The 25,602-nt window shown below is 43.7% G+C and overlaps 1 protein-coding gene across 1 annotated transcript in view; it reads left to right on the top strand.

The window, feature by feature from the left end:
- BTBD16 (BTB domain containing 16) overlaps positions 1–20,200 on the top strand; it is a 56,328-nt gene extending 36,128 nt beyond the window's left edge. The window contains exons 8-13 of the mRNA XM_060242666.1: positions 6,503–6,594; positions 10,468–10,550; positions 14,791–14,868; positions 16,698–16,796; positions 18,037–18,225; positions 20,006–20,200. Of these exons, the coding sequence (XP_060098649.1) occupies positions 6,503–6,594; positions 10,468–10,550; positions 14,791–14,868; positions 16,698–16,796; positions 18,037–18,225; positions 20,006–20,080 (616 nt within the window). The 3' untranslated portion in view covers positions 20,081–20,200. The remainder of the gene's footprint in view (positions 1–6,502; positions 6,595–10,467; positions 10,551–14,790; positions 14,869–16,697; positions 16,797–18,036; positions 18,226–20,005) is intronic.
- The last annotated feature ends 5,402 nt before the right edge of the window (positions 20,201–25,602 follow it).

The raw sequence follows: 25,602 nt of genomic DNA, 5'->3' as shown, positions 1-25,602 counted from the left end.
TGAGCTGGTCCCCGATCCAGATGGCGGCGGCAGGACCAGCCATGGCAGCAGCCCGCCCACCAGCGACTCCCCCCTCATCCCAAGTGGACCCAGGGGCAGGCAAGGAGCCAACCCCACCCACCCTCCCTGGGAGCCACGCTCCCACCCCCCAGGAGGCCAAGCCAGCAGCTGCCGGGTGGCGGGCGAGCGAGCCTCTGCTTGGCGTTGCCCCGGAGACCGAGCAGGAAGGGGAGGCACTTCCGCGCGCAGCCTGGAGCGGCCCTCTCGCTTTTCCTCCCCCCCTCCCAGGAGGCCGCGCCAGAAGGTGGCGGGCGGGCAGCTAAGGCATCTGACTTGGGTTGCCCAAGTAGGAAGAGGAGGAGGCACTTCCCAGCGCAGCCTAGAGAGGCACACTCTCTCTGCCACCACCACCCCCCGCCACGCTCCTGGCCCGCCCCCCCCTCCACCTCAGAGGCGGAGTGGGCGATGCCGCTGCGCCGCCGCCCCCTCCCCACCCCATCCCAGAAGCGGAGAAGGGGCAGCTCGCCGCGCTCCTTCACGCCGTTTCTTCCCCCGCTTCTGTTTTGGGGGGGGGAGCGGGGGAAGAGGCTGGAAAACCTGGGGTCCCCCGCTAGAGCGGGAGGATTGGGACCTCTACTGGGTAGCCTTCCTGTGTATCTGGTTTAAATACGTTATACCACCTCCCTATTCCCAATTTCATACATACAATCTTATAATGAAAAGAAATACTATTTTATTTCTGAAATAACCTAAAAAGACCATATTGTGGCAATGAGCACAAATCCAGTATATCCCTGGCCCCAGTAAATTTGAACCAGTTTTCAGTCAGTGGGATGTGCTCCTTAATGCTCTTACCACTGGTTCAGTTCCCAAGCAAGAAAAGGTCTCACATCTGAAAATAAGTAGGCCAAATCCAAAGGTAATCCCACCAAAGGTGATTTAGATGCCACATTTAGAATTTTAAAAAAATATATTCTTTGGGGTGGCAGTAATAGGTTTAAGTTTCCAGATTTTGTGCCCATCTAAAAGGATTTGTAATGTCCAGAGATCAGATCCATGTTTCCTGCCTGGTATTGTGGTGTAGTGGGTAGGAGATAGAACAGAAAGAAGTAGAATATACATGATGGAACAGAAAGGAGTACAATATACATATGTTACTTGCTTGCTGTTCATGGACTGCAGAGCTAGCCTGTCCTGCAGGAGCAGGTTCATACTTTGTGAGTGCTATTAGGGTTGCCAACCTCCAGGTGGCTTCTGGAGATCTCCCACTAATATAATGGATCTCCAGATTACCAAAATCAGTTCCCTTGGAGAATATGGCAGGTTTGGAAGATGGATTCTATGACATTTATACCCTGCTGAGGTTCCTCTCATCCCCAAACCCCATCCTCTCCAGGCTTCACCCCTAAAATCTCCAGGTATTTCCCAACCCAGATCTGACAATCCTAGTGCTACTAGAACCTGGCCTAGGCTCAGGTCTCCTCCATGGAACATAACACCTTTTATTAGTTCCATCTGGTTTGCTAGCTATGGCCATCCCTCAAAAAGTGTAATTTAGTCACAGTGATCTGTGCTCTAACCCAAGTCAGATGACTGTAATGTGCTGTTATGTGTGGCTGCCTTTGATAACAGTTCAGAAACTTCAATTGGTCCAAAATACGGCATCCATAGGTTTGCTACAGGAATCATAACACCCAGGGCCGGCGCGTGAGAGTTGGCGAACTAGGCGATTGCCTAGGGCGTCAACTCCCAGCAGGGGCAGGGGGAAGGCACCCCTCCCCATTCACGCCATCCTTGGGCCTCCTGCTCATTTTGTCTTGGCTCTGAGGGATTGGAGGAGCTCCCCCAATCCCTCAGAGCCAAAAGAGCAGCATTTCCCTTCCCCAGTGTCCTATGAGGGCACTCTGAGGGCACTGGGGAAGGGAAAGGTCGAGTAATCTGTCCCCGCTCAGCCTTCCTGCGCTGTGGGAGAATTGGGGGGAGCCCTCCATGTAAACAGGGCCATCTGTCCCTGCTCAGCCTTCCTGTGCTGCGGGAGGGTCGAGTGGGGGGGGCATTTGTGCCTCTTAAGGAGCCCTCCATACAAATGGGACACGATTTGGGCTGGTACTGGGGGCCCTCCCCCACTGGAGGGCAGGGGCAGAGTCTTGTCTGGGGCGGCAAAAACCCCAGCACCGGCCCTGATATCACCCATGTGCTGAAAGATCAGCACTGTTTACCCATCTGTTTTCAGGCACAGTCTAAAGTGCTGGCTCTTACATTTAAGGCCCTGAATGACTTGGGGACAGTTCCCTGAAAGACTGTCTCCTCTCATACCATCCAGTCTGCCAGTCTTCTCTCAAGCCCTGCTGTCTGTGCCACTGCCTTCAGAGGTGAGGCAGGTGGCAATTAGGCAGGGCATCTTCTTTGGTTGCCTTTGGAATGTCCTCCCCCTTGAGGCTTGTCTGGCGTCTACTTTCTTTTAGGCACCAGGATAAAATATATCTGGCTTTTAATTAAGCGTTTTAGTTTTTATTTTTAATATGAACATATGAACATATGAAGCTGCCTTATACTGAATCAGACCTTTGGTCCATCAAAGTCAGTATTGTCTTCTCAGACTGGCAGCGGCTCTCCAGGGTCTCAAGCTGAGGCTTTTTCACACCTATTTGCCTGGATCCTTTTTTGGAGATGCCAGGGATTGAACCTGGGACCTTCTGCTTCTTCTATTTTATGGCTTCTTCTATTTTATGGACCATTTTTAAAGGCTTTTAAAAAGATACTGTGGTAGGACTCTGAAGAGCCAGCATATAAATATTCAAAATAAATAAATAAATTTCTGGAATCCAAACACCGAAGAAACAACTTCTCTTTCAGAGATATCATATTTCCCAGTTAAACCAGGATATATTGCTGCTGAGAGAACAGTGTCCCCGCCCCCAGTGAATGGGTTGTAATACTAGCAAATGGGAAACTGCACAGAAGCAGGTCAAGTTGACTGTCCAAGGGACCTAAGCATCCTCTTGGTGTACCAAATCAGCTGAAGGCAGAACCCAAGAGGATCTGATAAGAATGCTTTTTCACCTCCTGGATCTACACCATGATGCCAGAGTCCAAAGTGGGCTGAAGTACTGGTGGGAGGTGACATGGAACAGAGGCCCCCCAGGCTAAGATAGGCAGCTTGACGTGGAACGGGTGGGGTGCCACTGGAAGAAGTACTGTTCTACTTTGGCAGTGCTGCCTCAGGGCTTACTTAATGTACAAGAGCTAAGACTGAATAATTCAAAGACCAGTATGGCAAAACTGATCTTCAGATGTTACCACAAGGACTTGCTGCAAGCTATGGACCTGACAAGGGCATTTTTAAAAATTTTGTCTCGCCATTTGTAGCTGTTGTCTCCCCCCTCTCTCTCTCTCTCGGCTTGACTTCGCGAACGAAGATTTAAGAAGGGTGCAGGCTCGCTGGTGGCTGACAAGACCAATGCGGGACAGGCAGATCCGGCCACAGTGGCTGCAGGGAAAAGTCTGATTTGGGGTTGGTGCTGTAGCAGTGCGATTCTTCCTCAATCTCCTTTTGTCCTCAAGACCAGCTATGCGTGCGTTCTCAAAGGAAGAGACAGCCTGGTGGATGGTATGCCTCCATGCTTTGCGATCTGAGGCTAGGTCAGACCACTGGTGATGGTTGATGCGACAGGTGCCAAGGGATTTCTTCAAGGAGTCCTTGTACCTCTTCTTTGGTGCCCCTCTATTTCGATGGCCGGTGGAAAGTTCGCCATACAGAGCAATCTTGGGAAGGCGGTGGTTTTCCATCCTAGAAATATGCCCTGCCCAGCACAGCTTCATCTTCAACAGCAGTGCCTCGATGCTTGTAACCTCCGCCCTCTTGAGGACTTCAGTGTTGGTCACAAAGTCACTCCAGTGGATGTTGAGGATGGTGCGAAGGCAGCGCTGATGAAAGCGCTCAAGGAGTCGCAGGTGATGATGGTATAAAACCCACGATTCGGAGCCGTAGATGAGGGTTGTCATCACAACCGCTTTGTAAACATTGATCTTTGTGCCTTTTTTCAGATGCTTGTTGCTCCACACTCTTTTGTGCAGTCGGCCAAATGCACGGTTTGCCTTTGCCAGCCTGTTGTCAATCTCCTTGTCGATCTTGGCATCTGAGGAGATGATGCACCCCAGATAGCTGAACTGCTGGACTGTCTTCAGAACTGATTCACCCACAGTGATGCAGGGAGGGTGATAATCTTCCTGGGGTGCAGGCTGGTGGAGAACTTCTGTCTTCTTCAGACTAACTTCTAGGCCGAATAGCTTGGCAGCCTCTGCAAAGCAGGACGTCATATGCTGCAGAGCTGATACCGAGTGGGAGACGAGTGCAGCATCATCAGCAAACAGTAGCTCGCGGATAAGTTTTTCCATTGTCTTGGAGTGGGCCTTTAGTCGCCTCAGGTTGAACAGGCTGCCATCGGTGCGATAGCGGATGTAGACACCATCGTCATCATCTAGATCTACTGCGGCTCTTTGAAGCATCATGCTAAAGAAGATCATAAAGAGAGTTGGCGCGAGAATGCAGCCTTGCTTTACACCTGTACCTATTGGGAAGGGCTCCGAGAGGTCGTTGCAGTGTCTGACTTGGCCTCGCTGGTCTTCATGTAGCTGGATGATCATGCTGAGGAACCTTGGGGGACATCCTAAACGTTCCAAGATTTGCCACAGGCCTTTCCTGCTAACGGTATCGAAAGCTTTGGTAAGGTCGACAAAAGTCACATATAGACCCTTGTTCTGTTTCCTCCATTTCTCTTGGAGCTGCCTGAGAACAAATACCATGTCGGTGGTGCTCCTGTTAGCTCTGAAGCCGCACTGGCTCTCTGGGAGGAGTTCTTCTGCAATGGTGGGCACCAGTCTGTTCAGGAGTATTCTGGCAAGGATTTTGCCTGTGATGGAGAGCAGGGTTATCCCCCGGTAGTTGGAGCAGTCTGACTTTTCCCCTTTGTTCTTGTGTAGAGTGATGATGATTGCATCGCGAAAGTCCTGTGGTAGTTTGCCTTGTTCCCAGCAGGTGACAAGTACTTTGTGAAGTGTGCTATGTAGTACTGTGCCCCCATGCTTCCAGATCTCTGGTGGGATTCCATCAACACCCGCTGCCTTGCCACTTTTCAGTTGCTTGATGGCTTTAACGGTCTCTTCTAGGGTGAGGATCTCATCCAACTCTGTTTTCACTGGTTGAAGTGGGGTGAGGTGGATTGCTGAATCTTGAACTACGCGGTTGGCACTGAAGAGAACCTGAAAATACTCCGGTTCAGTATGGATGTCTCCCCTAAAAGGGTTGTTTTTTACATGGAGTACACAACAGCCATTTTAAAAAAGAAAGAAAGAAAAGGGGGATAGCAGCCCAGCTATCCCTGCATCTGCAGCAAAGATATCCCCCTCCCCCATTTTGCTAAATCTGTTCTTCCACTCTTCCCCATCTATTATGGATTAGTTAACATGCTATTGTCCTGAACTGGAAATTGCAAAGCCTGAGAGGTGACAGGATCATGTTTTGAACTGATCATCTGTAAAAGCTCTAAAGTCAGTGACTGGAGATGTCACTAAGATATCTGTTTTAATCCTCTACTCATAAATATTACTTTATGATAGTATTGTATACAAATTTGTAACATTTTCTTGAGGGGTGAACATATGAACATATGAAGCTGCCTTATACTGAATCAGACCCTCGGTCCATCAAAGTCAGTATTGTCTTCTCAGACTGGCAGCGGCCCTCCAGGGTCTCAAGCTGAGGTTTTTCACACCTATTTGCCTGGACCCTTTTTTGGAGATGCCAGGGATTGAACCTGGGACCTTCTGCTTCCCAAGCAGATGCTCTACCACTGAGCCACTGTCCCTCCCCAATGTGCAAACAAATACTGAGTGTGTGCAAACAAATACTGGGTGTGCAAACAAATACTGAGTGGCTGAATTTAGCTGCAGCTATAATGCTAGAAGCAGGAGCCCTGGGCTGTTTAAAATGTAAATGTCCTATATAAAAAGCACTTTTTTGTAGAGGAAAAAACAAATCATGACCAATGTTCCCTCTAAGCTGTGGAGTTTTGTGAGCAAAAATTCTGCTTTGTGAGCTACTGGCATTAAAGTTGTGAGTGAGCAATTTGGCTACTGCATAAATTAGTTTGCTCTGGGGCCATACTTCAAGAGCTAGGACAAAAATGTGTAAGCCAGAGACTAAAAAACTGTGAGCTAGCTCACCCCATCTCACCTTAGAGAGAACATTGATCATTACTAGCCCATCTAGCATTTTACATATAAGGCTGATGTTCTGCTGTTGTACATTTATGGCCAATATTGGCTACTCAGCTCATTTATAGAAATCATACATGACAATAATCAACATGTTTTTTACATGTCCCCTCCCCTTACATTGCTTTCCATGTAGAAAATCCCGAACACTGTAGCAGCCACAAGTCTGAATAGGAAATAATGCTGAGGTTAAATAAAGTTGTCTGCTCCATTGTTTTGTTTTTAGCTTACCCAAGATATGTTCCTTCCTGGAAAAGGAAATAGGACAACGATACATAGCTATTTTTCAGTCTCTTCGTTTACATGGAATCACTTCAAGTAAGTTCATTGCTGCTTCTAAGCATAAAACGAGTTTGGAATTAGGCTTTAAAATAAAGCTGCAGTCCCAAATGTAGCAGTTTCAAATCTGTATTTGTATGTATTGGACAAGTTAGAACCAAGGGTATAAAGTCTATTTTAAACCAAAGGTATAAAGTCTGTTTCCCACAGATCAGTGTAAACACAAAGAGAAAATGTATAGGGAATGTATACATGCGCAGGGACATACCAGTACGGTGTGGTGTCACTGCTTTACAGCAAATTTTGTTATGTTTGTGATGTTTGAGGAACAGTTGCATATACTTGACTTCAAGGATTTGAGGTCCATGAGAAATTGTTGAAAATTTATTCTAATTTCAAAAGAGGATATAAACTCTTCTTGTAAACTCATATTTGCTTATGTTTGAAAACCTATGTAGTTTTTGAAAATGCATTAGAAATTATGTTTTCTACAACCTGATGAGTTATATCCCAATTTTTTTTTTTATAACCTTATGCCTTTTTTCAAATCAACATTTATTGAAGTTTAGCAAACCTGCATTCTGGAGTGGTAGGAGATGGTCTCAAAATAAAACATTAGGGTTTTTATAAATTTCCCCACTACTACTATACAGATGCCTTTCTCAAAACATTTTATTTTGTGTGGGAAATGGAAACAACTTATGCATGTCGACATATATATCATGTATCACTGTATATAAGCAGATATGATGTAATGCAGAACTTTACAATAGCTATAACAACAGAGTTGATGGTGACTATTAGGGGTGCATGAAGTTTGGTTTAAAGTGAAAGCTATAATCCACCAAAAGTTCTACACTTTTAATTTCTTTGTAGGTATTGCTTTTAAGGATTTATGTAGGGTACAAGATCCCTGTGTATATAAACACACATACACACATACACATATACACATTCTTTGACTATAATATGTGTAGTTATTTGGTGATAATTGTGGGTATACATATTTGTTTGGTTGTTGTTTTAAAAATGTAAAAGAACTGCCTCTTTCAAACACCCTGATTATCTCTCAGCATGCTCACTGCTCTCAGAATATTGAGAACAGACAAAAATCAATTGAAGGGGAAAGCAATTGGAGAGAGGGAGGGAAACTGGCTTCCTCAAGCCCCCAAGAGACTATTGTATCTTGGAAGGTACAATTTAGGTCTGGAGAAATTTCCAAATGGTCATCTGCTTTCCCCTCTGTTCTTCCAGGATCCCCCTGTGTTAGGGTTGCCAGGTCTGTGAAAATACCAGAAGACTTTGGGGGTGGATCTGGGAGAGGTGTGTGGTCCTTTTAAATGCCATGGCCAGAACTACCTTCGGAATTCAATCATGATTGTCACAGCCTTGCTCCTGGCTCCACCCCCAAAGTCCCCTGGCTCCTTCTCCAAAGTCCCCAGATATTTTTCTTGAGTCAGACCTGGCAACCCTAAAAACTTAGAAGAACAGGATGTGGCTGGCCAGAGTCATCCATGCCTTATTTGGAGTGGAGCTTCATTGCAAGTCTCACTCAGCTTGTGCAGATCATCTGTGTACAGGGCTGCTGATCAATCACACTCTGTGTCTCTTTCACAAACTGAGGAGGACTGTCCCTTGACTATACCACTTCCCACCTCTTGCTCACTCTCTCCTTGAAAACCAAGACAACTGAAATAATAGTCCTTGCTAGGGTTGCCAAGTCCAATTCAAGAAATATTTGGGGACTTTGGGGGTGGAGCCAGGAGACTTTGGGGGCAGAGCCAAGAGCAAGGGTGTTACAAGCATAATTGAACTCCAAGGGAGTTCTGGCCATTACATTTAAAGGGACAGCACACCTTTTTAAATGCCTTCCTTCCATAGGAAATAATGGATAGTGGAACCTTCTTTTGGGGCTCATAAAATTGGACCCCCCTGGTCCAATCGTTTTGAAACTTGGGGGTATTTTGGGGAGAGGCACTAGATGCTATACTGAAAATCTAGTGCCTCTACCTCAAAAAACAGCCCCCCAGAGCTCCCGATACCTCCAGATCAATTCCGCATTATACCCTATGAGAATTGATCTCCACATAGGGAATAATGAAGTGCTCAGCGGACATTCCCCCCCCCCCCCACTACCCTGTTTCTGAGAGCTAGTTTGGTGTAGTGAGAGCCAGTTTGGTGTAGTGAGAGCCAGTTTGGTGTAGTGGTTAAGTGTGCGGACTCTTATCTGGGAGAACTGGGTTTGATTCCCCACTCCTCCACTTGCACCTGCTAGCATGGCCTTGGGTCAGCCATAGCTCTGGCAGAGGTTGTCCTTGAAAGAGCAGCTGCTGTGAGAGCCCTCTCAGCCCCACCCACCTCACAGGGTGTCTGTTGTGGGGGAGGAAGGTAAAGGAGATTGTGAGCCGCTCTGAGACTCTTCGGAGTGGAGGGCAGGATATAAATCCAATATCATCATCTTCTGGCGACTCTGAAGCGAGGGATTGGCATCTCTACTCAGGAGTTGCTGCCAGCTTCTTCAAAGTAACACAGACACACCATCCCAAGAGAAAGCCTTTCCAATCGGAGACTGAAGCCTCCGGAGGTGGAAAGTCACAATGGGGCAGGTTTTCCCCCACCGGCCAGCTGACTGGGGGCAGGAAGGAGCCTGGGAAAGCGGAAGAACCCCCGCTGGGACCTGGGGATTGGCAAGCCTAGTCCTTGCCTGAGAGAAATTGCTGTCAGTGTGTTTGTACTCTGCAATGAATGAATGACAGACAAAAACAAGGCAACCAGACTTATTCGTTTCAGATGGTCTACAGTAGAACAACTAGACTATTAACATGCATGCATGCATTCAACAGAATGAGTAATACACAAGATATCAGGTTTTATGTCACTGTGCAAACAGTCACAGTAACACACAAGATAGTAACTCCAAATTTCTCTGGCAAACTTACAAACTGAAGGAAAGGACTACAGGACAAACTCTAAGCCTAGCTAAAAGAAAAGATCACATTTTCTGTCACACACTCACCTGAAGCTGCCTGTAGCCCAAGTTGTAAGTGAGCACAAACGGGCAGACTATACAGTGTTGGTCATGCTCACAATGTATGGGTGGTAGCCTTAAACTTACAATCATCTTTTTAATATGAGTAAAGTTGTAAGTGATTTACTTGTTCTTAGATCAGGTGTGGCTCAGATGGATGTGTGAGCAGGTCAATTTCATGAAGTAGCACTGGGGTGGGGTGCCTTTCCCTCTTCACCTGTACTCTGCAGAGGAAGGAAGTTTGCAGAAGCATGTGAAGAAGACGTCTGATGGGTTTGTGAGACTTCATAGGAATGGGCTTTGAGGCCTGCATTTCACTACAATTTACGGTCAGCATACAATGTGTGGGGAGGGGAATAGTAGTGAAGAATAAATATGCAGTGACCTAGGACATTCTCAAGGCTAAGATATTTATTGGTCAGGGCAATTTATTTTGGATATTTATTGGTCAGGGCAATTTTTGGGGGGATATTTATTGGTTAGAGCAACTAGAAATTCCACAAGGGACCACATTTCAAGCCTCTTTGTCTTCCCCATTTTCCTGTGGGGGAGTAGGTTGGGACAGAGTAGGGCATATCTACAGGTAGGGTCAATCAACACCAATCCACTTAAGAACTCATAATAGATAGGTGCCCTGCTCTGCACCTATTATTGGTTTAGTTGTTGCTTATGTTCCTCCACCATAGCTGTGGCCTTTTAAGAATATCAGTCCATGTATTTTTGTCTCCCTTTTACTGAGGACACTCTTGCTTAGTTCTGGTTTTACAATTACAAAGCCTGTACAACAGTATTAAGTATAACATCAGCAGGTATAATGAAATTTTACTTTTCTAAGATTAACAAAAAATGCAATAATTCAATTGCATCTTTTCCCCTTCCCAAAGGTAAGCATCTAGAAGAACTATGGCAGATTAACTTCCTTCCTTTGCCATGGCTAACAAGAATCGTGTGCGATCATTATTATGCAGTGAGTTGGTATTATATGCAAGTTTAATTCATTTACAGTTGCTTATTTGGCAAATTGTCCTTGCATGATCTTACCAGGAATTCCTACCTACCAGGGCTGGTTACAGTAACTTAGTGGTGACCTCTGTCCACAATTAGAAACAGCATTTTCTGATTTTACTTGTCATATTTGAACATTTAGAGGATACTGAAAACAGATACAAGTCCTAACTCAAATCAAGCCCTATCACACTTGCACTGTGCACGTTTCCTGTGTCAAGTATTTTGCTGATGTTATTCTAGATCCTACAGCATAAATAAGACACTGGAATCAATATACTAGCTATTTCTGAACTGTGACATAGAGGATAGGATTGATAGAGCTGTGAAATGGAGTCAGGGACAGACTATGTGGAGAACAAGAAAAGTTAATTTATACCCCACTCTTCACTACCTTACAATATCCTTCCTTTCCTCTCCCCGTAACATAAATCCTATGAAGTAGGTGGGGTCGAGAGAGTTCTGAGGAACTATGACTGACACAAGGTTACCCAGTTGGCTTTATGTTGAGGAGTAGGTAATCAAACCTGGTTCTCTGGATTAGAATCCGCCACTCTAATCTGAACAAAAACAACAGATTTAGCTTTAAGAAAAGAATACTTACTGAATATACTGCACTCTCAATAGCTGTTAGGGGTTGCTAGGCAACCACCACAATATTGCCAGGCCTTCTAAACCTTCATTTCTGTAAAGTCCCCTTTTGATCAATAGGCACAGTTGCCCAGAAGAGACTTGTATCCTTCTCTCTATCAGATTTCTGCCCCCATATTACATTTGCAATGGTGAGGTTTCTCTCTATTGCTATGGGCATTAGAATACAAGATTAAAGCTCTGGTGGGATTACTGTCTTTGTATATTTAAAATTTCTGGTTGTTATTCTATGCCAATAAATGTCTTGATTGACTGACTCTGTAAACCAAAAGTGTGTGTGTGGACTGGGAAGCTGAAACAGCCCTTGAAAAAGTTCTTCCCAGTGTCATGTCCCTTGATTACTCAGTGGAGACAGGCCCAACAGCAACTATGAGAAACATACTACCCATACATCTCTCTCTGGCACAGTACAGCCAGCAACCATGAAACCCCACCTAGCCTTGTGAATAGCCCCTGAACAACTCAATCTAGACTGCTCAGCAGCGACCACTACACAGTAGGGTTGCCAAGTCCAATTCAAGAAATATCTGGGGACTTTGGGGGTGGAGCCAGGAGACTTTGGGAGTGGAGCCAGGAGACATTAGGGGTGGAGCCAAGATCAAGGCTGTGGCAAGCATAATTGAACACCAATAACAAACTAAGAGGAACGGATCCTCCATGACAATGCACAGACCAGCTTATGCAGGACCCTCAAACAATCAATTACCACCATGCTTGACATTGGGAGGTATGCCAAGTATGCCAAAGCAGTCGCCATCACCTTCCCCCGCCTGAATACAGCCAGCTGTTTCTTGGGAGGGAGGGAGCCCCCTTCACTGCGCGAGGAGTCGCCAGGCCCACAGGCTCGAAGACGCGGCAAAGCAGCCCCGCGCAAGGCACCTCTTCCAAGCCCCTGCCGCCTCCCGGCCCAGCCGCCGCCTGCTGCTCCTCCCCACCCCCCCAGGGCCCGGCGGAGCATCCCAGCAGTAGGCCCGGGCGGGCGCCCCAGCAGCAGCAGGCCGCGCAAGGCCCTCCTCCTCCGGGCCACCGGGCACCTTTGCGCGCCTGGTCAGGAAAGCAGCAGCAGCGGCTGCATCGTCCCGTCGCCCCCGCGGCCCTGCTCGGCCTCTCCCTGCCTGCCTGCAAGCGGTGAGTAGCGGGGCGGCACAGACAGAGCGGGTGACAAGGAGGGTGGAGGCAGGCCAGGAGCGTGGCGAGCTGCGAGTCTGGGTCCTAAAAGGACCCAGATTCGCGGCTCGCCACGCTCCTGGCCTGCCTGCAGTCTCCCCTTCTCTGATTTTAACATCAGAGGTGGAGTGGGCGACGCCGCTGCGCTGCTGCCTCTTCTCCGTAGCTGCTCCTCCGAGATGGGCTAGGGTGAGCCCATCTCGGAGGAGCAGCTACGGAGAAGAGGCGGCAGCCGCGCAGCGGCATCGCCCGCTCTGAGAAGGGGGGGCTTGCCACGCTCCTTGGCGCCGTTCCCCCCTCCCCCCGCTTCCATTTTGGGGGGGAACGGGGGAAGAGGCTGGAAAACCTGGGGTCCCCCGCCAGGGCGGGAGGGTTGGGACCCCTACTACACAGGCCAACTAGTCTTTCCCCATGGAGAGGCTGTCAGGGATGGGAAAATTAAGGACATATGGGCAGATAAATGCAGATTGGCTGGTAAGTGAGAAGGACAGAAGGAAATGGTGGTGGGGAGAGAGAAGGTCCATCCCAGAGGTGTCAGCAGCCACTGTACCACTAGGTGTGTCCCAGCCTGGCCCACAGTGATGACCACCATGGTACTGGGCCTAGCCTGGGCTGCAGTAACAGTCATCTCAGCACTGGGCCTGGCCTGGTACTACCAGCAGCCACTGTGCAACTGTAACTGGTTCAGCATTGGAGGCTGCCATGTGACTGGGCCTGGTCTAGGGTTGCCAGGTCTAACTCAAAAAATATCTGGGGACTTGGGAGTAGAGCCAGGAGACTTTCCCATTCCCTAAAATAAATAAATAAAATAAAATACAGCAGCGCAGTTCCCCTGAATACAGTCTTCATTTGCTCAGCCCCCAGCTGCTGCACTTCCAGTAAATGAACATAAACATACACAAAGCAGGCAAAATAAACCCAGTTTGTAACAAAATACTTTTGTGATCTGACTGGGGCAGTTTACTTATGGGAGCTGCTGTATTTCCACCAACTTCTTCAAACTAACACAGGGGGGGAAAAGGTTCTAGTTTACTTTTTACTATGCAAATAACTTCTGAAAGGAATGTAAAGCAAATGGAGAGACTGGGCTCTCTCCCATTTTTACAGCTTCACACACTCACCAGGAACAGTCACATTGCTTTGCTGACTCACCTCGTTCCCATTCAGCCTTGCTTCTGCTAAGATTTAAAGGCACACACACCTTCCAAGTTTCCAAGCATCTGCTAAGCTTCCAAGCTTCTTCTAAGCCTTCCAGGGTAGAAAGCAACATCATGGCTGTTGAGGCAGGGCTTCCCCCTGCCAGCCAGCTGGCTGGTGGTGGGGAGGAGCCTGCAAAACCAGGGGACCCGCCATCAGGACCTGGGGACTGGCAAGCCTAACCTGGCCCTGTGCTATTGGCTGTCAGACTTCTCCTGAGGAGAAGATACCATGAGTAGGAAGGAAATATAAACTAAAGATAGGGGGTCAGATAAAGGTAGGTTGGCTTGTGGATTCTTCTAATATTTAATGGGAATGATGTTAATTGTGATATTTAACTTATATCACTTTTATTGAATGTTTCAATAGTTTAACAATTCCATATTATGCATGACAGTACTTATTTTTCATCTGGCTTTTGTATAGATTTTTAAAATAAAGGAAACAAAGGAAACGTTAAAGGCTCTTGTTTAAATAAAACTTTAAACAAAAGGGAACAGTACTGATTTCATATAATTCAGTGCAGATGGTGAAGCCATCATTGACAGGATCTTGGGAACTGAAATACATTCATCCTCTGGTGGGATGTTTATTTTTAAAATTATTTTATTTTTAGAAAATTTAAATAGCATCATCGGTATACATAGCATTTTACAGAGTACAGTGAACAAAGTTGGAGGAATGACTCAGTTTATACTAGGACAAGGAATTGAATAAACTAGGCAGGGTTCTTTGGTGATGATATGAAAAAAAAAGTCTCACTTTTCTTCCAGGAGCATATAGTCATATTGTGCTTGGACTGTGTAGTAACATGTTTAGAATGGAGTGGTGAACATTTGAATATGAACTAAACTAGAAGGACAGAAGAGATTATGTTCCTGAGTGGCAACCACTGACCTGCTCAGTAGCACTCTAGATTTCGCGATGCCTCTTCTAAAAAAGAATGCTGTGAGCAAGACCAGTGATACAGTTCATAAGACACTATTAATGTTGGTTTAGATTGCTACAGAGAAAACATGGTGATGTACAATGCTGAATAATATGCAGATCAAAACATGGCTAATTTAGGAAGATTTAGGAAGAATGATAATTTGCATTGTTTTCTACTGCTATATTCAAAACGATGTGTTATTGTAAAATATCAGCCCTCATGAATTTCACATAATGGAATATCTTTCATGTTTCAGCTTGAGAATGGTGGTGACATGGCATTCCAGAGAGACTTTAACACTCAGGCAGTGAGATTTGGTCTGGTGCTTACACAGGTAGCTTTCCATTAGAATGTGAAAAACTTTTAAACCAAGTGGGTTGATGGGTAAGGCCAATATGCTTGTGACAAATTACCTCACATCTGACACTGCAGAAATATTTGAAATCTGGGGAACTGGGAGGACAACACTGTAGAAAGAATTATAAGAATTCTATTCTTCAGTGAACTATGTTTTTCTTCCTTGTAAAAGGAGTATTCTCCCAAAAATGCTGGTGACTTCAGGGAATGAAGTGAGTAGTACAACGATAATAATCACGTCCTTTTTGAGGCGGTCTCTAACCAGTCAGGGATCATATTGACAACAATTTGATTTGGCTATGTGATGAATTCACAAAGCCATATAATTCAGACACATCTATGTAAGGGCTTTGTAGCCAAATCAAGTAATAATGAACATATTTCCTGCCCTTATTTTGATTGGGTGATTATTTTAGCTCTGTTTCACAGCTGTTGCACTTAGATGAATTTAGTAGAGGAAGATACATTTCATGGAGGGAAAAATTTTCACCAAATAGCCCCTCACCCCAAATTTGAGTTCTGCCTCATATAAACTAGGGTTGCCAACTCTGGGCTGGGAAAGTCCTGGAGTTTTGGGAGGTGAAGCCTGGAGAAAGCTGGGTTTGGGGAGGGGAGGGTCCAATGCCATATAGTTCATCCTCCAAAGCAGGTATTTTATTCAGCAGAACTAATCTCTATTGCTTGTAGATCAGTCGTAATAGCAGGAGATCTCCAGGCTCCACCTGGAGGTGGTTTCTGCATGACATCTCATATGCAACACAGAAACAGGGTCTTCTATACTACTTAATAATATTCCTGCTGATCAGAGACACTTGGAGAATATATGGATAATTTACTATATATCTTTCCCCAGTTTATGGTGGTGGAAAAAGTCCAACATCGTTCAGGATCATCTTTACACCAGGTGGACACACTTTTTATCCACTTTAATAAAGAGGAACAAAAAGTATGAGTTCATTTGGAAAGTATCTGGTTTCAAGTGGGCCTTTAGACATAATTTAGTCAAATTTAAGCACTTCAAAGATTCACTGATTTCAGTTAAACATATTGTGCCCTTTGTTGCTTTTTTACCACAAAGAGAACACTTTAAAATGCGTTAATAATTGTTCATTACAAATTATTCTGTTAAAAATCTTTTCATAGAATCTCTGTGACAATTTTGTCTGTGGACTTTCAAAATATTCTTGCACCACATGTGCTGTGGTTCAGTGATCAGTCATACTTCATAATAAGGGATGCTAAGGGATTTATGTGTAATTTCCATGTGTAATTTCCAGAAAATGGCAACTAGAATGATTAAAGGGTTGGAACACTTTCCCTATGAAGAAAGGTTAAAATGCTTGGGGCTCTTTAGCTTGGAGAAACGTTGACTGCGGGGTGACATGATAGAGGTTTACAAGATGATGCATGGGATGGAGAAAGCAGAGAAAGAAGTACTTTTCTCCCTTTCTCACAATACAAGAACTCGTGGGCATTTGCTGAAATTGCTGAGCAGTCAGGTTAAAATGGATAAAAGGAAGTACTTCTTCATCCAAAGGGTGATTAACATGTGGAATTCACTGCCACAGGAGGTGGTGGCAGCTACAAGCACAGATGGCTTCAAGAGGGGGTTGGATAAAAATATGGAGCAGAGGTCCATCAGTGGCTATTAGCCACTGTTGGACTGGATGGGCCATTGGCCTGATCCAACATGGCTTCTCTTATGTTCTTATGTTCTTTTTGCTAAGAGATCCTTTGCTATATTTTGTTGGTATTTTTTTGAAATAAAATTGTTTTCTTTTCCAACATTTGTGGTGAGTGCTTTAGGAACCAAGATACCATGCAGAAATAATTTCCATTTATGGTTTCTTCTTTGAGATAAAAGCAATAAAACATGAAACTTCAGCATACAGTTTTTACATGCAAGTAAGTGAAGTATTGCTGTTATTCCAGTTTCATTGGCCTGATTTATTCAGAAATAAGCATATATAAATTCTGTTATGTATGGTTTACAAATTGTGCATACTTAACTCTCTCACAGAAATCAATGGGACTTAAAAGTGATGAATATTCTCTGACTCTTCCCCTTCTCTGTATGTAATAAGCTCAGCTCAAAGCTAAAGATGACCTAGTAATTAATGCAATATGGTGTGAATGTATCAAATCATCCCTAGGCTTCAGAGAGATGAATAAAAGACTAAACTGTGCTGTATTCTGCAAATGATAAATTTCAAAGGGAAAGGGTATGCCATTGACTTCTTTTTCTGTATGAAGGAGGAAATACTGATGATCTGATTCATTAAACATGTTTTCCTAGGGTCAAAGTGCTCCCTCATGACTCCCATTCATTTTTGTGGGGTAACACAAAACTGCACTTTGTCTGTAATCCTCCTGTACAATCTTAGGGCATGTCTGAATGTCTAATTTTAGCGGACCAGATGTACCATTTCAGTAGTTCTAGAGCCCAATGATCCAGACATTTTAGGTCCTTTACCTATCACTGTTCCCTTGTTGCCCAAAGTGGTTCCCAGGTGATCAGTGGCTCAGACTAAAAATTAGTGTATCTATCCATCCACCCATCCATCCTGAGCTGACTGGTTCTTTTTGATCACCTAACTAGAAGGATGCCAGAGTTTTCTGCCAGTTTTCTTGAAGTATTTGTAATATCTAACTCTAACTAGCTTTCATGGTTAGCATAGTGACTACAATTGCAATCCAATCTAAGACAATTTAATTCATTCTCTTTGGACTGGAGTAATTCTGTTTAGGATTGCCTTGTAGGAGCTGTTGCCTATCTCCCATTATCCTGTATTGAGCCCTGTGGTGTCTTGGGAAAATTGCACTGAAAGATTAGAGAGATGTGGACAGGAGTAGAAGGGTGAGCACCTGTGCTTCCCCCATCCTCTGTTCTATCTACGCTTTATGCTTCCTCTGTTTCTCTTTCCTCCCAATCAATCTTTTCCAAAATAGTCTGAGCTCTTAAGAAACCCAACCATTAGAGTCACATTAAACTATGAAAATTAAATGGCAGTTTTAACAGTTTGCATAACCTGTCCTGAGCACAAAATTAGAACTTCTGTGGTACAAAATTCTGAGTTGTTGATTTTAAAAAATCAGCCAGCTCACAGGTGAACATAGAACTGATTTCAATTCATTGTCATTTCAGAGAGTCAGACATGCAGATCCAATTATATCTTTTTTCACTGCCGAATGTAGCCCTGTTAGCTTAAAGCAGGAGCGTGAAGTTAAGTATGAAATAAAAGCACAGTGCCAGATAGATGGGAAGTGGCAAGAAATCACTACTGACAGACTTACACAAAGGTTTGGAGTAAAGAAACCATCTTGCAAAAGCAAGGTAGGGGAAAATTAGTTATTTCATCTGCTTCTATTGAGTGTGGCGGTAAGAAAGACTAAACTGTGGTTCATTTAAACTCTTTTCCTTTATGTATTCTTCATGGGCACCTTAAGAAAGATACAATTTGTGAGTAAGGGTTTATATATAAGGACCATTAACCAGAGAAAATGCAAGTATAATAGAATCAAAGGCAACATGAGATTAAAGTGAGTGATTAAAATTTTGGATCTTTATTAGCTTTCTGGATAAATTGATATCAATATTTATTTTGCCTAGGATGAGCATCCCCATTTTCAGTTTTGTCTTCCTTGTAACATTTAGTTGTACTTGCCCATGTTGTGGCACTCACATCATTGATTGGCGCTACTGGAAGTAGAAAAATGCATAATGTTTTAACATTATGATTTGGTAAATAATCCCACAAACTAAGAGAGAGAGAGGGACAGAGAATTTAACTTGAGAACACAACTTTTGGAACTAGACCTTTATTGACAGTATTGTACATTTCTGCCTTCATCTATATAAGGCAATAAATGGTTACACTGGCTCCTACAATGGGATGCAGAGACATTTACAATTGCAACAGAGTGTCCACACAGTAGTCCTCTCAGCATGTTTTTTGCCCTAGCCCCTCATAGCTACCATATTCCTCTTACCAGAGGTGCAGGCTGCATATTTCCCTTTATAAGTCTAGAACAGAAAGGAATAGACACTGTAAAGAAAGAAAACTGGGAACTAGTATATCATGGCAATAGATTATTATCCTATCGATATAAAAGCCCAGGAATATTGGTGCTTTCCGACTCTCCCCTTGGCCTCTGGTGCTCACCTCCTTACCCATTGGTCCATCAATCACCACTCAACTGTACTTATCTCCCATTGGCTGGGTCCGCTCCTCTCCCCCACCCACTGCTGGCCCAGCCATGTCTTCCCTGGCTGAAAGAAATGCCTGTCTCTCCTCAGGGGGCAGCAAGTTTGGCAGGTGGCAGTGGCCATCTGGAAAGAGTTCTGGACCACATAAAGAGGCTGCTGTCGCTGCCTAGGCAACTAATCCATGATGGGGGAGCACTTGCCCAGAGCCTCTTTCTAGAACCCATTTTATTTTCCCTCACAGCAGACCTTATTCCTAGTAACAATATAATACTATCACAATCTAGCAATTCCCATTAAAAAACACCTTCCTATCCACATAGTGTTCAAAGGAGCTATGATTGTGATCTTTCCAAAAAGATTGTACCAAACCAATTTTTTCAGCAAAGCAGAGGAAAACACAGAAACATGTTGATGTCATGTGGAGGCTTCTAAAAACAGAGCACTTCTAGGGAAACAAGGGCACAGCCAAACATCCATATGGAAACAGCCACGTGAACTATAACTTTCTCCATGAGGATTCTGATGCCTAAGCACCTGGTTAAGCCACATGTTGCTTCCTTGGAGTTCTGAATACCTGCAGAGGGATTTTAGTATTGGGTTTAACTACATGGCTAGAGAGTATGGAAGGCCATATGAATCAGGTTTTGAAGTAGTTACCATGTGGCTCTGCATGATCTCAATTTACCTTCAAATTCAGCACAGCAGTTGCAGTCCTTGAGACTTTGAATACTATTTTGTTAATCTGAACAAAAGAAAAAAAATAACATCTGAAATGTTAAGCAAATCCAAGCCCCAAATTGGGTTGTTTTCATCCATATGCTGCTTAAAGAAATCAAATAAGCAGCTTTACTTTTGACTTACTAATAACATAGAAACTTGTGTCAATTTCTGTTCTTTTTGTTTGCAGGTCTTGAAAGTGTATGCACCATCTGTTCCCATCTATGTGACATTTTCTCTTCTTTTCCCATCATCATTGGGGTAAAAGACAACAAACACTTCTCTTGAAGATTTCATTTTTGTCACCTGGCAAACAACCAGTATGTATATTCAAGAGGGTAGCTACTTTTGTCATATAAAAATAAACACCTTCCATTTTCCTTTCTATGGGGCTCATCTGTGCATTAGTCCCATAACCAGTCTGCTTCTGTTTCGCGATGCTGCAGCTTTTATTTTCTTAGAGATAGAACTGCATTACAGATCTGTTAGGAAGTGGTAAAGATACAATCTACTTACTTCTATGAAAATCTGAGTGCATAGGTGACAGTCACCAAAGGCACTTTCCAAGTTGGCTTCTAGCCAGATGAACAGCAGTTTACCAGGTCATGACTCATACTGGGTAACCTGTAATGTACCTCATCTGTAATGTATACAGCACCTTGCTAGCTCTGCACTCATCCCAGTGCACACAGCATTAGTAGTATGCCAAGCGACTATAAATCACGCTCCTCTCAATAATTCCAGTTCATGAGTCGAATACTTTTTTCAGCATTCTGAGAATTAGAGTGGGTCCTGTTGATCCATTCCACTAATGGCAGCATCTGCCTTTTATACAAGGCCTCTTCCTTCCCCTGATGCATGAAGGTATTTTTACTTTGCATCAGGGAAAAGTGTTAGCGTTAGTGCAGTGGGTTTCTGGGCTCTTCTATAAATTGATTAAGCTTAGTTATTGTAGCTCTAATAAATGCTTTTAAAATTCATTAATTGCTTTAATTTTAGGCACAAGGTAGTTATTTATTTTACTTTAAACATTTCAATGCTGCCTTTCTACCCAATCAGGTTCCCCAAGGTGGCAAACATAAAAACATCTAAATGATTGAGAATATTTAGAATTATAAGATGATTCAATAAAAACACATAAACAACACCAATATATGACTACATTCCAGTTCTGATTTCAGTTCTGACTACATTCCAGTTCTGAATTTAAGCTGAAGAGGTAGGGTTGCAATCACCCAGAATTACCTTTATAGCTAAAGATAAGTAGACATAGCACAATTTTCTTCCTAATTTATGTTGTCTTGTCTCTTAATTTGTTTTTCCAAAGTCAAACTGACAATAGGTAATAATGGAATGGAGGGGGAGGTGTTTTTACCTGTGGGTTTTGACAGCCCTACAACACTGCCTTTATGTTGCTGAAAAACAGTCAGCTATGCCATCCTGAACACACCTAAACAAAAGAACAGGTACACATAGCACTAATATTAAACCATTGTCTGAATTAGTATTGTCAAAATATTTTGCAGTCATGCCCCTAAACTTACACCCACTTAACAGATGGCTGGATTTTCTTTCTTTCTTTAGTCTCTTGAGGAACTATCAAAATACAGAAATTGTGTATGTACACACACACACACACACAATTCCTTCAGCAACAGGTTGGTAGGATTTGGAAAATTGAAGGGGGGAAACAAATAAATAAACCATTAAATAGCGCACCTATTTAAAAACACATGCAAGAAAATTAGAAACAGCTTGCAACCAGTCCAAACTGCAAAAAAATAAAAAAATAAAAATCCCCTAAATAATCTTTTGTATAATCACTTTCTTCCTGTGTAGAAGAGTTAAGAAAGACAGATTTAATTTCAGTGGGTTTAGACTGGAGTAACTTTGCTTTGCATAGGATTGCATTGTGAAGCCCCCACTGGAGAACAGTACAGTGTTTACTGTGTATTACTACTGATTATCACTTTGTATTACCACTGTTGCCTCACTCACCACTCATGTCTTAATGCACAGCTGGCTTGAGAAATGAAGACTGGTTACTGAAAAAATAGCAAACTCTGCTTCTTAGAGTATTTCACATTTTGGTGTTACAGTGAGGACTTCGATTATCTATGGAACATTCTTCCACTCAAAACTTGGAAGTAGTGCTGATCTCTTATGTTTATTGGGTCTACAAAAACCCCAACATTGACTAAAACACCTTGCCTGTATCTACCGTAATGACAAAACATGATGAAATACAGCATCCGCTCACATTACTACGAGTTGTGTGGCTGTTCCCATTAATAAATTAGGGCTATTATCAGGGATGTGTTTACTCTCCAGTTCTTTGCAAGGAAAAAAAATGCAGTAAAGGGTGAGAATCCAATAGTCTTAAAATAAAAAGTAGGTTTCTAGGCTTTACTGCTAAGAAGATATACTTGAAAATATTTGAGAAATGCTTGATGGAATTTAAGAAGCCAGTGTGAGTTCAGTAAGATTTTCAGTAGTTGGGAAATGACAGAACAATGCCCTACACAGTCTTTTAGAGGTCTTTATGAACAACCCTGACCCAGATAGCCCAGGCTGGCCTGATCTCAGAAGCTAAGTAGGATCAACCTTGGATAGTATTCAGAAGGGAGACCACCAATAAAGTCCAGGGTTGCTATGCAGAGGCAGGGAATGGTGTGAGTCCTTGTAAACAGTGAGCAGTGACTTTTGACAGTATGTTGGAAGTGGGGGGAGGTAATCCAGTATAACTTGTCCTCCCTCCTCTTGTCTTGAAAACCCCAGGGGGTCACCATTTGCTGACTGTGACTTGATGGGGCGGTGGGAAGCTCTGCAGAAGAAGCCTGTGAGTTATGTAAGGTGGGGAAAATGATAGGGTATGTGTGTTATAAGGCATTAAATTTAACTTTAAAATATAAATTTAGGTGGGAGGATGTGACTTCACAGGAAAGAGAGGGGTTGGAGAAGATTACTTTTGACCTTTAGGATGTGATATCACTATCTCTGCTGTCTCTAGGAACTGCCCAAAATATCCAGCAGTTACTGAAGCTGGAGCTAGCAATCCTGAGTACACAACTAATTGTTAAAGGGTCTAAATACTCCTGGGCCCATGACAGAACCACACTAACATCCGTTAGGAAAACAATGTGCATGAGACTGAGTAAAATTTAGGCTTGGAGCAGCATGAGCATTTCCATGACCCCCCCCCCCCAAAAGCCTTTGTACCCATGAAGTATAATTTTCCCACTGACCACTTCTGAAGAAGCTTAAAATCCTCCCCCCCTCCCCAAAATCCTGTTTTCGCAAGATCGAAGAATCCTGCAGTACAGGGTTTTTATCAGATGAACAGAAGGGATTAATTAGCTCAACTGCTCTTCAGTCTGATTTTGCTATCTTCCCCCCACAAAGAACCACAGGTTAAATCAGTTCAGAATGTGTATGGAGGTACTCAGGGGTCATTTCATAGAAAAAGAGGTGCTGGAACTCATCAGCAACTCATTTGCATAACATTTGCATATGCCACACACACCCTGATATCTCTGGAAGGTCTGTTAAATTATATCAGCATTTACCTTAAAATGCTTATTGAATTATAATTGTCATAATAAAACCTTTCTCTCATCATATTTTTAATTACTTTTTTCTATGTGGCCACAGTGGCATGATGAAGATTTCCATCTGTCTGCTTTATATGTTTTAGTTATTTTCTCATTTTTGGTGGGGCAAAATATTAGAAAGTTTGTCAAATCTCAGAGTTCAGCAAAATTCTCACAAGAGGGTTGAACAATGGAGCCCAGAAGGAAGTATTGGAGGGGGAGGTAAAGAACAAAGAGCACAATAAAATTTAGAGATTCTGGAGCTCTGTTCCTGTGAACTCCTGCCCAAAATGTGGCCTGGAGGTACTACAATGGTTTTCTTTTTTGTAACACATATTTCAGACTCCTCCTCCGCACTTATAATTAGCATGGGGCAGGAGAAAACAGGATCACAATATCATGCAAACATACTCTGTATTACACACTCAGCTTTAACCTTGTGTTGCAGTACTTCAACTACTACTATCAACACAAATGCTTAAGGAGTCAAGATGTAGGAGTTGCAGGAAGTACAGGTCAGTATGTCAGTGTGGGTGAATATAGGAAACATGATGTAATTGCTGAGGGATGTCAGAGATATTTTTGTATTTGTAAACAAAGAGTACCAAAGACAGACCTTTGCAAAAGTCAGTGGAAAAATACTGATGTCATAAATTCAGTCACATGTAGAAGTGAAAGAAAAGGACCTTGCAAAAATACTTGGGTGGTTTTTCTTTTTTTTCTTTTGGTCACTGTGGTTGTCTCATAGGTACAATTGTAAAACTATCTGAATTGAGTACAGAAATAGGTCTAAACAAGCTGTTGACCCACAGGTACTTGCTGGTGAGCAGTGAGCACCTCTCCTCTGTTATTTCTTTCCCTTCCCTGAAATGCCTTCTCTTTTTTTTGTGAACAAGTTGCAGCTGACTTATGGCAAACTTATAGGGTTTTCATGGCAAGAGATGTTCAGAGGTGGTTTGCCATTCCCTGCCTCTTCGTTGTGATCTTGATATTCCTTGGTGGTGCCCCATCCAAATACCAACTAGGCCCACCCCTGCTTAGCTTCCAAGATCTGACAAGATTGTGCTATCCAGGTCAAAGGTAAAGGTAGTCCCTTGTGCAAGCACCGAGTCATTACTGACCCATGGGATGACATCACATCACTATGATTTCTTGGCAGACTTTTGTTATGGGGTGGTTTGCCATTGCCTTCCACAGTCATCTACACTTTACTCCCAGTAAACTGGGTTCTCATTTTACCAACCTCAGAAGGATGGAAGGCTGAGTCAACCTTGAGCTGGTTACTTGAACCCAGCTTCTGCCAGGATCAAATTCAGGTCTGCAGCTTACCACTCTGTGCCACAGGGCTCCTCAGCTATCCAGGTTAAGGGGAAATTAAAAATACACCTCATAGTAAAATAAAATGCTTTCATAGCTGCTCCCATTTTCCTGACTCCTTCTCTTCTTCCCACCCACCAGCCAATCTATATTTATCGGCCTCCCTGTCTTCAGTTTTCTTTCTTCCCAACTCTGACAGTCACTCCTTGGGGAAAAAAACCTAGCTAAGTTGTGCACTACCAGCAACCGGACTGGGTCCATTTGTATGGTGGGGAACCTGCAAGGACTTGCAGGAAGCATCTCACATTCTGCAGTATTACCCTCCTCACACTATTTCTTGTTTCCTTTCTCATGAGAGCCCTCACATCGTAACATTTCCCAGCTTCCTTCTCTAAGAGAACATAAGAGAAGCCATATTGGATCAGGCCAATGGTCCATCCAGTCCAACACTCTATGTCACACAGTGGCTAAAAATCCCAGGTGCCATCAGGACGTCCATCAGTGGGGCCGGGGCACTAGGAGCCCTCACACCATTGCCCCTCCCAAACACCAAGAATTAGAGCATCACTTGCCCCAGACAGAGAGTTCCAACAATACATAGTGGCTAATAGCCACTGATGGACCTCTGCTCCATATGTTTATCCAATCCCCTCTTGAAGCTTACTATGCTTGTAGCCACCACCACCTCCTGTGGCAGTGAATTTCATATGTTAATCACCCCTTGGGGGGAAAAAGTACTACCTTTTATCCATTCTAACCCGATTGCTCAACAATTTCATTGAGTGCCCACGAGTTCTAGTATTGTGAGAAAGAGAGACAAGTACTTCTTTCTGTACCTTCTCTATCCCATGCATAATCTTGTAAACCTCTATCATGTCAC

This window comes from Heteronotia binoei, chromosome 6 (assembly GCF_032191835.1).
Source record: "Heteronotia binoei isolate CCM8104 ecotype False Entrance Well chromosome 6, APGP_CSIRO_Hbin_v1, whole genome shotgun sequence".
Classification (NCBI taxonomy): Eukaryota; Metazoa; Chordata; class Lepidosauria; order Squamata; family Gekkonidae; genus Heteronotia; species Heteronotia binoei.
Note: the sequence above shows the minus strand (reverse complement) of the source record. Positions and strands in the feature narration are given on the sequence as shown.